At 44.7% G+C, this 14,772-nt stretch overlaps 1 protein-coding gene across 1 annotated transcript in view; it reads right to left on the bottom strand.

Moving 5' to 3' along the window:
- Positions 1-1,019: 1,019 nt before the first annotated feature.
- The window catches only part of LOC144680385 (heme-binding protein 2-like), a 28,553-nt gene continuing 14,800 nt past the window's right edge, over positions 1,020-14,772 (bottom strand). Inside the window, exons 3-4 of the mRNA XM_078541352.1 lie at positions 7,957-8,131; positions 1,020-1,176 (exon numbers count right to left, since the gene is read on the bottom strand). Of these exons, the coding sequence (XP_078397478.1) occupies positions 1,020-1,176; positions 7,957-8,131 (332 nt within the window). The remainder of the gene's footprint in view (positions 1,177-7,956; positions 8,132-14,772) is intronic.

The following is a 14,772-nucleotide window of genomic DNA, read 5'->3' as shown; positions in this document are numbered from 1 at the left end:
GATCCTCATGTCTGGTTAACGTGTGGGAAGAAGACCATGTGGTTTCTCCATATTTGGTTGGTTAAGTGAATGGGTAAGAATGTGGCTGACAGAATATAATTTGGGGACGTGTGAAGTCAGTCAAACATCGGAAAAATATAAAAGTTGAATATTTTGCAAGGGTGAGTGACTGGAAAATGTTGGTATTCAGAGGGGCTTGGGTGTCTTTACACATGCAGCATAGAAAGGTAATCTGCAACTACAACAAGCAATCCAAAAACAAATGGTATCTTAGCCTTTATTACAAAGGGAGCAAAGAGCAATGAAATTTTACTTCAGTTATTTAGGTGGGTAAAACCGTTGTTTTGCTCTCCTTACCTAAGGGATGAACTTTCCTTAGAAAGACTGCAATGCCTGTTTATTAGAGAGATTATACACTCGAGGGATAGTGTGGGAAGGTGGAGTTAAGGTAGACGATCAGCTATGATCTTAATGAATGGCGGAGCAAGATTGAAAATACTCTGTTTTTAGTCGAATTTGATGAGAAACAAGAACTGTCTGTCACAGGACAATGTGGAGAGACATTGAACTGGACACCTGGAAAGATCCGTTGTTTGTAATGATGGAACTAAACAACTAAAGTAACCAGCGTATTTAAATGGGGAAGATCTGCTCACTTTTGATGCTCATGTGTTGGTATAATTTTGAATAAAGATTAAATGCAGCAGTGTGTGGGAGTCAGAATTAACTGTCACTAGAGGGCAATATTTCTAAACAGGGTCTCAGTGCTGAATGTGTCATTGGTGGAATTGTTCAAAACCCCAATACCAGCACATATATGTAATCTGTCTAATGAACAGTCATTGCGTTCCCTCTAAGGTAAATATATCCTTCCTCAGGAAAGGAGACCAGAACTTTGCACAGTATTCCGGCTTAAACCCAAAGTGTAATTAGTGGAAGCTTCAATCAGTTTAAGAATAGAGTTAAGCACATCTCACTGTTGATGTCTACAGAGGAGACAAAACCTACCCAAGAGGATTTTATTTCTTTCTGAAACCTATTTGCATGAGCCCACGTGTGTTATAGAAAGCAATAATAAATCTTGGATCAAATTGTCGATTGTCTTGTTGCAAGTCCTGCTGGAGTTTATTCACGAGTTCTTCATATTGTTGCTCATCAACTTTCTTGTCAAAAGTCCTGCAACAGAATTAAGAATATATAATTTTCATTTTTATTCCTCCTGACAAATCCTGTCTGAAATCCAAGTCGATTGTGAGGACAATAGGAACAGGAGTTGGTCATTCAGCCCACTGAGGACCCTCCACCATTCAGTTCATCCACAGCTGTTGTAACATAATAGATAAGCTAGCTGAATGGGCAGACAATTGCCAGATTGGATTTAATACAGAGAAATGACATTCAATGGCATTACCATCACTGAATCCCCCACTATTAGCATCGTAGCGGTCACTTTTGACCTGAAACAGTACTGGATTGGCCATATAAATATGGTGGCTACAAGAGCAGGTCAGAGGTTAGAAATCCTGCAATGAGTAACTCATCTCCTTACTCCTCAAAGCCTGTCCACCATCTACAAGGCCCACGTCAGGAGTGTGATGGAACACTCCCCACTTGCCAGCATGAGAACAGCTCCTACAACACTCAAGATGTTTGACATCATACTGGACAAAGCAGCCCACTTAATTGACACCACATCCACAAAATTTCACTCCCTCCACCACTGACACACAGTGGCAGCAGTATGTACCATCCACAAGATGCACTGCAGGAACTCACCAAGACTCCTTGGACAGTCCAAACCCACAACTACCACCAACTAGAAGGACAAGGGCAGCAGATACCTGGGAACACCAACGCCTGGAAGTTCCCCTCCAAGCCACTCACCATTCTGACGCGGAAATATAAGGCAGTTTCTTCACTATAGCTGGGTCAAAATCCTGGAACTCCCTCCCAAACAGCACTGTGGGTGTACCTACACCACATAGAGTGCCGCGGTTCAAGAAGGCATCTCACCATCACTTTCTCAAGGTTAATTAGGAATAGGCAATAAATGCAGGCCTAGCCAGCAGCACCCACACTCCATGAATGAAACAAAAACAAAGTGAGCTGATGAATTTTGCACAAGGTATAGAGAGAGGTAATAGAGACGGCATGGCACAATTCTAAAGAGTGTGCAGGGACAGAAGGACCTTGGGGTGCATGGATCTTTGAAGGTGAGAGCACATATTGAGAAAATGTTTCGCAAACTACATAGAAACTTGGGTTTCATGGATAGAGGTGTTGAATACAAAAGCAAGGAAGTGATGCTGAACCTTTATTAAGCTATGGAGAGGCCACAACTAGAGTATTGCATCCAGTGATGGTCACCACACTTTAGGAGGGATGTGAGTCACCTTGAGGATATGCAGAGGAGACTTACTCGAATGGTTCCCCGGGTGGGGGATTTTAGTGACAGGGTTGGGTTGGAGAAGCTGGGGTTGTTCTCCTTGGGGTAAAGGAGTTTGAGGGGTGATTGGATAGAGCTGTACAAGATCCTGACTGGGTTGATGAGGTAGAAAAGGAAAAGCTGCTCTCATGAGCTGATGGTACAAGAACTAGGGGAGACAGATAGAAGACTTTGGGCAAGAGATTCAGGGGGTATCTGAGGAAAAACCTTTTTATGCAGTGTGTGGTAATGATCTGGAATTCACTGTTAATTAGGGCGGAGGAAGCAGAGATGATGAATGATTTCAGAATGGAAATTGGATGGGCATTTGAGGGGAATAAAATTGCAGGGTCACAGGGTAAAAGGGAGGGTATGGCACTGATTGGATTGCTGTATATAGCCAGCATGGTCTCAAAGGGCTGAATAGCCTCCTTATGTGCAGTCATGTTTTTATAGGCCAAATTTAATATGCTCCCTTCAGGCAAGTTTGGTCATGGACAGGGCATTTAATTATATGTGAGGGTGGCAGGCGGGCACCCTGCTGCCCTGCTGCCTCCACCAAGGTTAAATCCAGTGCGGGGACGCTTGTGGGCGGCCATCCCAACCCTTCCCAACCCACCATCAATGGAGGCACTTAAGTGGACAATTCATGTCAACCTAAGAGCCTTTTATCGCAGCCAAAGGCATTAACCCAGAGGCAGGAGGGCCTATCACTACTCGGGTTGTTTTCTGTGGGAGGGAGCACCTTGTTGTCGAGGGACTGGCATCAGGAAGGTGAGCAGAGCTTCAGGAAGCCTCCACGCTGCCATTTTCTCCTACACACCTCACCCCCTACCCCGTGACCCCCTTTGCTGCGATCCTCTTCCTGCCATCGGTCACCTGTTATCCTGGGATCCAGCACTAATCTGAGGCCTCTCAGGAACAGAGCCAACAGCAGCCACTACACCTTCTTGATGCTGACAAGCGCTGGGAGCTGCTGGCCTCTGATTGTCCAGCAGCTTTTGGAGAGTGAGGCCTTTGCCCCGTGGGGTCTTTGGTCCCAGGGAAGGCCTGTCATTGGCCGCCTGAAAGGCACTTAATGCAGCAGGCCCTCCCTAAAGGAGGTGACGCAGGGCCCTCACTGACTATTTAGCTGAGATCCCCATCGCCTCCATTGAAATAGCGCCTTATAAGTCTATAATCCACACCTCTACTCTATTTAAATAATTTAGCACCACCTTTGGGAAAAAACCCCAGTCACATCTTTCCTTCTACAACGTCTGATTTGCAAATGTGAATCTTGGAACAGCAATTTTTAAAAAAAGTTTCCTGAAGGAATCACAAGTTTATTCCCAGTTTTCGAAGAAGTTTTGTACTTTCAAGAAATTGAGAGAATGCCCCTTGTGGGAATTCTCGTGGGATCTACGTGTTGCAATTGCAGAACGCGGTAGCTCGTGGACACGTGTGTGATCCAGGGCAAACATGTCTGCAGTAAGTGCCAGAGACTCGAGGAGCTTCGGCTCAGAATCTTTGAGCTGGAGGCCGAGCTGCAGACACTATGAGGCATCAGGGAGGGGGAAAGTTACTTTGACTCTTCATTCCAGGAGACGATCACATCCCTTAGGATAGGGTCAGCTGATTTGGTCAGTGGTCAGGGACAGTAGGGTGTCGCTATGAGTGAGGCAAAAAAGGTGTCGAGATGGTAGAAGTGGAGGAGCCTCAGCCCTTGCAGTTGTTCAACAGATTTGAGTTCCTGCAGTTTGTAGGGATGAAAGCGGGGACTGCAGCATGGCTGAGCGAACTGACCATGGCACCATCGTACAGGAAGCCAGTCAAATAGGGGGAGTGAATAGGAATGTAGTGGGTGTAGGGGACAGTATAGTCAGGGGCACAGGCACAGTTTCCTGCAGCTGAGAGTGAAACCCAGAAGGCTGGATTGCTGCCTCGTGCCAGGGTTTGGGACACCTGATCAGGGCTGGGGGGGAACTTGCAGTGGGAGGTGGAGGATCCAGCAGTTCTGGTCCATGTGGGTACCTTCCTCAGACGAGCTTCCGCCTCGGGCCAGGTGAGAAATATGCATCGCAGCGAGTTCCCGAGGCCTTCAGTCAAGGGCAGCAGAGTCAGGTGAGAGGAGGCCACACCCCTGTTTATGGCACTAGCTGCCATAAAGCAGCTAAGTTTAAAATGCCCAGCCACTTTGAGAAGCCAGGGGGAAGGTAATTGTGCAATGCAAGTGGGTAGAATAGGGAGTTGTCGAGTGGTCAGTGGGGAGGCATTGTGGTGGTAGAATGGGCCTGGGGTTGGTGGGGGAATGGGAGGAGAGTTGAGGGGGTTGGGGTTTGGTCATGGGATGAGGAGGGTATTAGAGAGTGTTGGGTGGGTAGTTGGTGGGGTGGGGGATATTCGGGAGGTCAGGGGTGTAGTTGTGGGTGTGGTGGGAGGTTGTTGGCAGCTCCGAAGGGTAATTGTGGAGGCTAGGGTTTAGTTGGTGGGTCAGGATAGTCATCAGGGTGCTGGAGGGGGTTGTCAGGGGTTTGGGAGTGGGTTGTGGTCTTAGGTTCAGGGGGGAATTCGGGGAATGGGAAGGTGGCTGGTGGTCAGAGAGTGAGGTAGTAGTTTGGGGGGGGGGATTGGGAGGTAGTCAGAACTTTGAGGGGCTAGTTGGAGGATGGGTGTGGGTGTTGGAAGAGGCCCCTGGGTGGTCAGGCGGAGGTGGACAGTACGATCGTTATCCAGGATTTAGATGTGGTTTCAATTCTTCTAATTTTTCCTGGGTAACTAGTTTGGAACCTTCTGAAGTCTCCGATTTAAAGTGGAGTAAGGAATGGTTTCCAGTGCAGGGTAATTGCCAAAGGGAATTTTCAACTTCCTGGGGAATTCCCATACAGTCCTTGCATGGGGAGATCCAAGGGCATCTTACAGATACGATGCCCCGGAGATTGGAAGTTATGGGCCAGTGGGTCTAAGACTAATGTTTTAAACTTAAATAAGGGCAACTATGAGGGCATGACGACAGAGCGCGCTAAAGTGAACTGGGGAAATAGGTTTAGAGATAGGTCTGTAGGGATGCAGTGGCAGATATTTCTGGAGATATTCCATAACCCTCAGCAAAGATACATTCCAGTGAGAAAGAGAAATTCTCTGGGAGGAACACACCATCCGTGGCTAACTAAGGAAGTTAAAGATAGCATCAAATTGAAAGAAAGAACATAGAATTCCATGAAGATCAGAAAATTAAACTTTGTATATATAAAAAAAACAAATAATGACCAAAAGAATAATAAGGAGGGAAAATTAAAATATGAGAGAAAGTTTGCTGGGAATATAAAAATATATAGTAAGGGTTTCGACAAGTATTCAAAAAGGGAATAGAATAACTAAAGTGAGCATTTGTCTTCTAGAGAGTGATTCTGGAATTAATAATGGAAAATGAGGACCAGGCAGGTGAATTTAACAGATGTTATTTTAGCATCTGTCTTAACTATAGAGTAAAAAGTAACATCCCAGGAATAATTGTGAATCAAGAGGTGAAAGGTAGGGAGCAACTTCAAACAATTACAATCACCAGGGAAAGAGTACTGAGGAAATTATTGGAATTAAAGGCTGACAAGTCCCCAGGCCATGTGGACTTCATCCTAGAGTCTTAGAAGAAATGGCTGCTGAGATAGTAGATGCATTGGTTTTAGTTTTCTAAAATTCCCTAGATTCTGGATGGGTCCCATCAGATTGGAAAATAGTGAATGTAATTCCTCTTGTCCACTTTGGCAGGAAGAATAGAAAAGCAGCAGATTGTTTAACTGGAGAGAGATTGCAGAACTCTGAGGTACAGAGGGATCTGGGTGTCTGGGTAGATGTATCACAAGAAGTCAGTATGCAGATACAGCAAGTGATTAGGAAGGGAAATGTTATCATTATTGCAAGGTGACTGGAATATAAAATTAGGGATCTTTGCTACAGTTCTACAGGACATTGGTGAGACCACATCTGGAGTACTGTGCACAGTTTTGGTCTCCTTATTTAGGAAGGGACATAATTGCCTTCGAAGCAGTTCAGAGAAGGTTCACTCTACTGATTCCTAGGACAAGTTATCTTATGAGGAAAGGTTGGGCATGTTGGGCCAATTGGAGTTTAGAAGAATGAGGTGATCTTATTGAGAAATGAAAGATGCTGGAGAGACATGACAGAGTGGATGCTGAGAGGATTTTTCGCCTTGTTGGAGAGACCTGAACCTGGGGCCAAAGTTTAAAAATAAGAGCTCTCCCATTTAAGATGGAGATGAGGAGAATTTTTTTTTTCTCTCTGAAGGCCTTGACTCAGTGGAACTGTCTTGCACAGAGAGTAAAAGAGGGTCATTCAATAGTTTTAATGTCGAGGGAGATAGATTCTTGACGATTAAGGGAGTGAAATGTACAGATGGTTGGCAGGAAAGTGAAATTGAGGCCGCAATAAGATCAGCCATGATCCTCGTGAATGGCAGAGGAGGCTCCAGGATCTGATGGCCTACTCCTGCTCCTAATTTGTATGTTTGTATGATCTGGCTGTGCACCAACTGCCTGCAGAATTTCCTGCTCTCTACAGCTACCACAGACTGCCAGCCCATATAAAGGATGACCCACACCCAGCTGATAACCCAGAAACTCCTCCCACCCCAACTTCTGCTCTTTGAAGGGAGCACTTCCACTTTTTGATTGTTTAAAATATGAGGACAGAATCCCTAATCGTGTGTTCCTGGAGTGAATTGTTGTTCACAGGGGTCACTTGTTGGGAATTCACAGGCCCCAACTCGCTGATTTCTGTCAAGAATTTAAACAGAGTGAAAACTGGACAGTACTTTTCCTAAACAGCAATCTCTGTGATCACAATTGCTCACTGAGAAAGCTCAATGTGCAAACTCTACAAATGATGAAATCGCATCACAGTTCATTACACCAAGAGGACAATGTCCACATTGGAGAGCGTCCTGTGTAGTGACCCTCACTGATAGTGTGAGTTAGTGAATGTTGAGTGAGGAATGGACTGGGCCCAGCTTGATCCTCTCTGATCAGCAAATCACACTGTCATTCATCGTCCAGACACCTATGAGGAAAATGACCTCTCCAAAGGGTATGGGAGGGGGACCAGTAACATTGGAACTATGTAAATTATGACTACGCACAGAAAGAGCAGATAAAGAGACATTTAAACTAATTACAGTAGAAAGAACATCAAACATCTCAATGAGCTGATGTTTTATTTTGGCTGAGGCACTGATTAAAAGATGTGAAAGTGGTCTATCAAAAATGCACAAGGTGGTGGTGTGAGAATGTCGGAAAAACAGGAACCAACTCCATATGAACCTGACTAATGTGAATGGGGAGGTCTCGCTGTGTTCTCAGAAGAAGGAACTGCAGATTGTGAGATATGAATCACTCCATTATACAATTAATATTGACCAATGTTCCCCTGTACCCGGATGAGCCCAATAATCACAGTCCGACTCCAGGTTGAGTGATATTGACACAAGAGCTGATGTAAAGAAATGTCAAACACAATATATCAGTAACTAAAGTTACCTGGCATAGTACGAACTAGTAGGTTCTTTTTTTAATTTGATCGTTTTATCCGTTGGTTCCGGTGGACTGATGACTTCAGGAACTATTACAATAGATACTCTGAATGCCTGCTGTATTTTGCCATTTGCTAACTGTCCAATAACTCCCCAAGGTGCAGAGATGGGAACAACTGTACCTGTAGACAAAGAAACACATTGTTACAGCATTGCTCATGGTGAATCAGAAATTACAGGTGAGGGGACAGGGTGACTTTGCTTTTCTTTTATTCATTCACAGGATGTGGCCTTCACTGGCTGGGCCAGCATTTACTACCCATCCCTAATTGCCCTTGAGAAGATGGTGGCAAGTTGCCTTGAACCGCTGCAGTTCATGTGGTGTAGGTACACCCACAGTGCTGTTAGGAAGGTAATTCCAAGATTTTCACCCAGCAACTTTGAAGGAATGGCGATATATTTCCAAGTCAGGATGGTGAGTGGCTTGGAGGGGAACTTCCAGTTGGTGGCATTCCCATCTATCTGCTGCTCGTGTCCTTCTAGATGGGAGTGGTCATGGGCTTGGAAGGTGAAAGCTGAGATGAATAAACTGAGATGTGGAAAACACTGATGTGGGCATTGAATTATAGACACAGAATGGAACAGCCTAGAGGAAGGCTGCTCCTGTGTTGTTTGGTGGACTTATCACACTAATCACCCTGACCTCCTCTCTTCCCACAGACAGACAAAAATGTTTCCCATTATCTCAACAATTGTCTTTTGAATTTTACTATTGAATTTGCTTCACCACCAGTTCAGGCAGTGCTCTCCAGATCACAGTGACTCATTGTTTAAATAAATGTTGCATCTGGTTCTGTTGCCAATTATCTTAATTCTATGTCCTCCGGTTATCGACTGCTCTGCCAATGGAAACAGTTTCTCCTTATTTACTCTGTCAAATCCATTCCTGGTTCTGCACACCTTGGATCTCTCAAATCTCCTGGCAAATTTCTCTGCTCTAAGGAAATGACCTCCGACCTCTCCAGTCTCTCCATGTAACTGAGACCCATCCACACTCCTATCATTCTAGTAAATCTCTTCTGCACCCTCTCCAAGACCTTGATCTCCTTCCTTGTGTAAAGAAACAAAAGATGTGTCTGGAGGTGGTGTGATTGATAGAATCTGAACAGCTACCGCCTGAAAACAAAAAGAGCAAAACACGAGAGAGAAAAGGAAACCAGCAAAGAGAAAGGAAAGGAAATGGAGGCAGAGGCTCTGATGGAGTCATTGGAACATGGCAGGAGACTGTGGACAGGAAGATCAGCATGGAAGCAAGATGGAGAATTAAAATGACAGGTGACAAGAGGCTTGAAGACTGAAGGGACGTGTTTAGCAAAGAAATAGCCTTATCTTACTTACATTCATACATACAAATTAGGAGATGGAGTAAATCATTTGGCTGCTCGAGCCTGCTCCACCATTCAGTAAGATCATGGCTGATCTGATTTTGGCATCAACTCCACTTTCCTTCCTACTCCCTGCACACTTTGACTCCCTTGTTAGTAAAGAATTTGTCTATTTCTGCCTTAGAAATATTTAATCACCTGCATCTACCGGTCTCAGGGGAAGAGGGTTCCATACACTCACGGCCCTCTGAGAGAAAAAACTTCTCCTCATCTCTTTCTTAAATGGGAGACACATTAATTTTAAACAGTGTCCCCTCGTCCTGGTCTCTCCAACAAGGGGAAATATCATCTCAAAATCCACCCTGCCAAGCTTCCTCAGGGTCTTATATGTTTCAATAAAATCACCTCAGTCTAAACTTCAATGGACACAGTCCCAACCTGTCCCACCTTTCCTCATAAGATAAACCCTCATCCCAGGAATCAGTCGTCTGAACCTTCTTTGAACTACTTCTAATGCAATGATATCATTTCTTAAATAAGTAGAACAAAACTGTACACTGTATTCGAGATGTGATCTCACTAAAGCTCAGTAAAACTATATGGACAGGATTTTACATGTCGGCAAGCGGGGGCGGGGCCCACACACACGGGTAAAATGACATGCGGTGACATCGGGGGGAACTCCCGACCTCGCTGCACCCCATTTAAATTTTCAGGAAGACGAGGGCGCAAAGAAATCAGCTGCACGACCACTGGCCTGTCAATGGACAATTGAGGCCTTTGACAGAGGCTATTAAATAATTAAAGAACCTGCCCTTCCAACCTTCATGTTGGCGGGCAGACCAGGAGCCCCGGCGCGAATTGGAAAAAGCACAAAACCTCATCCACAGGTGGGATGAGGTTTCATGTGGCTTTTAAAACATTTTAATAAAGTTTTTCTGAAAATTATGGACACGTCCCAATACATGTGACATTGTCACATGAGGACATGTTAGGGTAATTTTATTTTTCTTTTATCTTTTTGACATTTACAGCTGATCTCCCTGAGGCAGCACTTAGCCTCAGGGAGATGAGTGCGCTCTGTTGTGCGTGAAAGAGCACACTCACGATTTTGGGATTTCCCCTCCCTGCTTGGATAGGGAGCGCATAGCACTTCCGTGCCGACGTCATGCTGGGCGGGCCTCAATTGGCCTGCACACGTAAAATGGCGGCACGCTCTTGTTCGGGGGCACTGACCAGAAGCGCAGCTTTGCGCACCCGCCATTCAACTTCCCCTCTGACAGTGTTTAAAAGCATGAAGCCTCATCCACGGGCGGGATGAGGTTTCATGTACCTTTTAAATGTATTAATAAAGTTTTTCTGAAAATTATGGACATGTCCCAACTCATGTGACATTGTCACATGAGGGGTCATGTTAGGGAAACTTTATGTTTCTATTTTTATCTTTTTGACATTTACAGCCGATCTCCCTGAGGCAGCAATAAGCGGGAAAGAGCGCACTCTCGATTTTGGTGTTCCGTCCTCAGGCTGTACAGGGAGCGCATAGCGCTGCCGTGCCGATGTCATGCTGGGCAGGGCCTTAAATAGCCTGCACACATAAAATGGCGGCGCGCTCCCGTTCGTGGGCGCCGACCGGAAACGCAGCTGTGCGCCCCCACCATTCAACTTCCCCTCTGACAGGGGTAAAATTCAGCCCCATGAAAAACATCACTACTTTTATATTCCATTCCATTTCTCGTGGAGAGTCTGGTCAGGAGCAGTGGAGCTGGGCATGCTGGAGTTTGAAATAAAATGTGAGAAAAAATAAATCAAAATATCACATCACTGGAAATTATGAATTGATTGCCTGGTGAGTACTGTAGCTTGTTTCCCTATCTCCAAAGTTAAGGAGATAGTTTAAGCAGCTGGGAAATTAATAACTGCAATAAAAAAAAATTACGAAAGGCAATTAGGTTTAAATAAAACATTTGGTCACCTTCCTTATGTTTAAATGACAACAGCAGATGGGAATTGAGTAGCTGGTGAGTCTTTATTTTTTTAAGTAGTAAGTTTTATTAGTGGTTGTAGGTTTTCTTACCTAATAGATAGAGGAATAGCAGGGCAGATCTGACCTTTCGAATGCACATCCTGCGCTACGTAGGAACTCCAGGATGCTTGTGCAGGAATTGTCATCAGTTGCAGCAGCTCGAGCTCCAGGTTTCAGAGCTTAAGCATCAGCTGTTAGCACTATGGCACATCTGTAAGTTAGAGAGCTTTGCGATAGCATGTTTATAGATGTGGTTACCCCACTGCTTCAGAGTATGCAGGGACAGAGGGAATGGGTGACCACCAGGCAATCAAGAAAAAAAAGAGGCAGGAGACCCCTGAGTGCAGCCCACTCTCCAACCAGTATTCAATTCTGAATATTGATGAAAGTGATAGTTTAACTGGGGAGTACAGTCAAGTCCATAGCACCACCAGCAGCTCAGCTGTACAGGGGCACATGAAGAAGACTGGAAGAGCAATAGAAAGAAAATTCAATAGTTAGGGGAAAGATAAGTGTTTCTGTGACAGCAGACATGAATTTGGATGTTATATTGCCTCTTTGGTGCCAGGGTCAATGATGTCACTGGCCACTGCTGTGCACCCTGATGGGGAAGAGTGAACAGCCAGCAGTCTGGCCCACAGCAGTGGGTTAATGCAAGTGGGGTTAATGAAGGAAAGCTAGCACCGATTTGTTAAAGCACTAACTGTGTTTAACTAACTTACTTGAGTATTTCGATGAAGTAACAGAAAGTGTTGATGAAGATAATGGTTTTGGTGTTGTGTACATAGGCTTCCAAAAGGCATTTGACAGAGTGCCACACACCAGACTGCTGAGCAAAGCTTTAGCTTCTGGAATAAAAGGGACAATAGCAACATGGATAGAAAATTGTCTGAGTGACAGGAAACAGAAACTAGAGGAAGGTGCATAGTAGAGTTTCCCACTGGAGTTATCCAACAGGTACAAGGTGTTTGCGATCTGTGTGGATGAGCAGGAGGACTGCAAATTGAATGAGCAGACTGACCATGGCACCATGTTGAAGGATGTCATTCAAGTGGGTGAGCAGAGAGGGATGTGGTGGTGATAGGAGACAGTACCGTCAGGGGGATAGATACAGTTCTCTACAGTTGAGAGCATGAATCCAGATGGCTGTGTTGCCTACCTGGGCTGGAGAACTTGCAGTTGAAGGGTGATGACCCAATGGTTGTGAGCCATATAGGTACCAATGACAAAGACCTGTATGATAGAGCATACAGGAAGAAATAAATGGGTTATTTAAGAAAGGTACTGCAATAATCATGGGTGACTTTAATCTATGTGTAGATTGGGGAAATCACATTGGCAAAGGTAGCCTGGAACCAGGAGTTTTTGGGACAATTTCTTAGAGCAGTAGATTCGAGGGCCAGCCAGGGAACAGGCAAGACCTGTGATACAGGATAAGTGAATAGGGACAGCAATCACATGATGGAATGTCATGTTCAGTTTGAAGTGGAGAAGTGTGGGTCCATGGCTAGTGTTTTAAACCTAAATAATGGTAATTATGTGAGTATGAAGTCAGAGTTAGCTCAGGTAAACTGGGAAACTAGGTTAAAATGTAGTACAGTAAAGTTGCAATGACAAATTCTTAACAAGACACTTAAAGGATAGTTTTACATTGAAAGAAAAACTATACAAATCTGCAATGATTAGCTGTAGGTCAGAGGATTGGACAGCTTTTAAGATCCAGCAAAGAATGAATTAATAATAAATTATGATCAGCTGAGGCGGGTTTCAATCTGAGATCTGGTTTGCTGAGCATCAACATCAGCTGCAGCTGAAACAAGACCTAAAGGTTGAGGAGCCCCCAGGACCGGACGGCCTACATCCAGTGGTCTGAAAAGAAGTGTTGGTGCAGATAACAGATGCATTGGTTATAATCTTGTAAAATTCCTCAGGGCAGAATTTTCCTCCCATCGGGTGGCTGCACACCCAACCTGAACCAGGGTAAAATGACGCGTGATGATGTTGGGCGATCGTCCTCACTATTTCAGTCGCAGGGCGGGTGTGGGAGTCGGAAGTGCGCCCGCCGACATTTAACAGGAAATTTTAAGGCCATTGAAGATCTAATTAGTTGAAAGCTTTTGCTGCCCATCCAACCTCAGTTAGCGGGCGGGCAGGCGAAAAGGCAAAGTGGCCTTTGGGTTTCTTGCAAAACCTCATCCACGGGCGGGATGAGGTTTCGATCAGTCATCAAAAAAAATTAAAATGTTTAAACTAATTTCTAACATGTCCTTGTTCATGAGGTGACATGTTGTTAATATTTTTAAATCTTCATTTTTTTATTTTCAAAAATCTTCATCTCTCTGAGGCAGCTCTGTGCTTCAGGGAGCTTTTCCTGCGCACACCAGCACGAACTTCCACGCTCGCCCTCCTCCCCCACACAGGCAGGGCAGCTGTCGCTTTCGTGGCCGCTCCTCTCGCCCAGGCTGAGCCCACCCGACGAGAGCCAAATCCTGGCCTTAGATTGTGAAAGAATCCAGCAGATTGGAAAACAGCTCAAGTAACACTTTTATTCAAGAAAGGAGGGAGGCAGAAAGCAGAAAACTACAGGCCAGTTATCCTAACATCTGTCATTGGGAAAGTGCTCAAATCTATTATTAAGGATGTTGATCAGGCAGTGCCAACATGGCTTTGTGCAAGGGAAATTGTTTTTAATGAATCTGTTTGAATTTTTTGACGAAGTGACATTCAAGGTGGATAAAGGGGAACCTGTGGATGTGGTGTACTTGGATTTGCAAAAAGCATTTGATAAGGTACCACATCAAATGTCACTACACAATATAACAGCACATGCTGTAGGGGGTAATATGTTAGCATGGATAAAAGATTGGATGACTAACAGGAAGCAGAGGGTAGGGAAAAATGGGTCTTTATCATGTTGGCAAGCTGCAACTAGTGGAGTGCCAGAGGTTTCAGTGCTGGGGCCTCAACTGTTTACAATCTATATCAATGACTTGCTTGAAGGAAATGCAAACCCAGTTCCTTCACTGTCTCTGGGACAAAAGGTGGGAACTCCCTCCATAACAGCACTGTGGGTGTACCTACACCACAGGGACTGTAGCAGTTCAAAAAGGCAGCTCACCACCACCTTCTCAAAGGCAATTAGGGATGTACAATAAATGCGGACATTGGTGGCAATGCCCACATCCTGTAAATGAAAAAGAAAACAAATGTATAGTAACTAAATTTGCCGATGACACCAAGGTATGTAGGAAAGTAAGTTGTCAAGAGGAGATTGTAAGTCTGCAAAGAGAAATAGACAGATTAATTGAGTAGGAAAAGTTTGGCAGATTGAGGGTAACATGGGTAAATGTGAGCTTGTTCACTATGGCAGGAAGAATAGAAAAGCAGTATCGTATTTATATGGAGAGAGATT

This window comes from Cetorhinus maximus, chromosome 5 (genome assembly GCF_964194155.1).
Source record: "Cetorhinus maximus chromosome 5, sCetMax3.hap1.1, whole genome shotgun sequence".
In the NCBI taxonomy this organism is placed as follows: domain Eukaryota; kingdom Metazoa; phylum Chordata; class Chondrichthyes; order Lamniformes; family Cetorhinidae; genus Cetorhinus; species Cetorhinus maximus.
The sequence above is the reverse complement of the archived record's forward strand: the minus strand, read 5'-3'. Positions and strand labels throughout refer to the sequence as shown.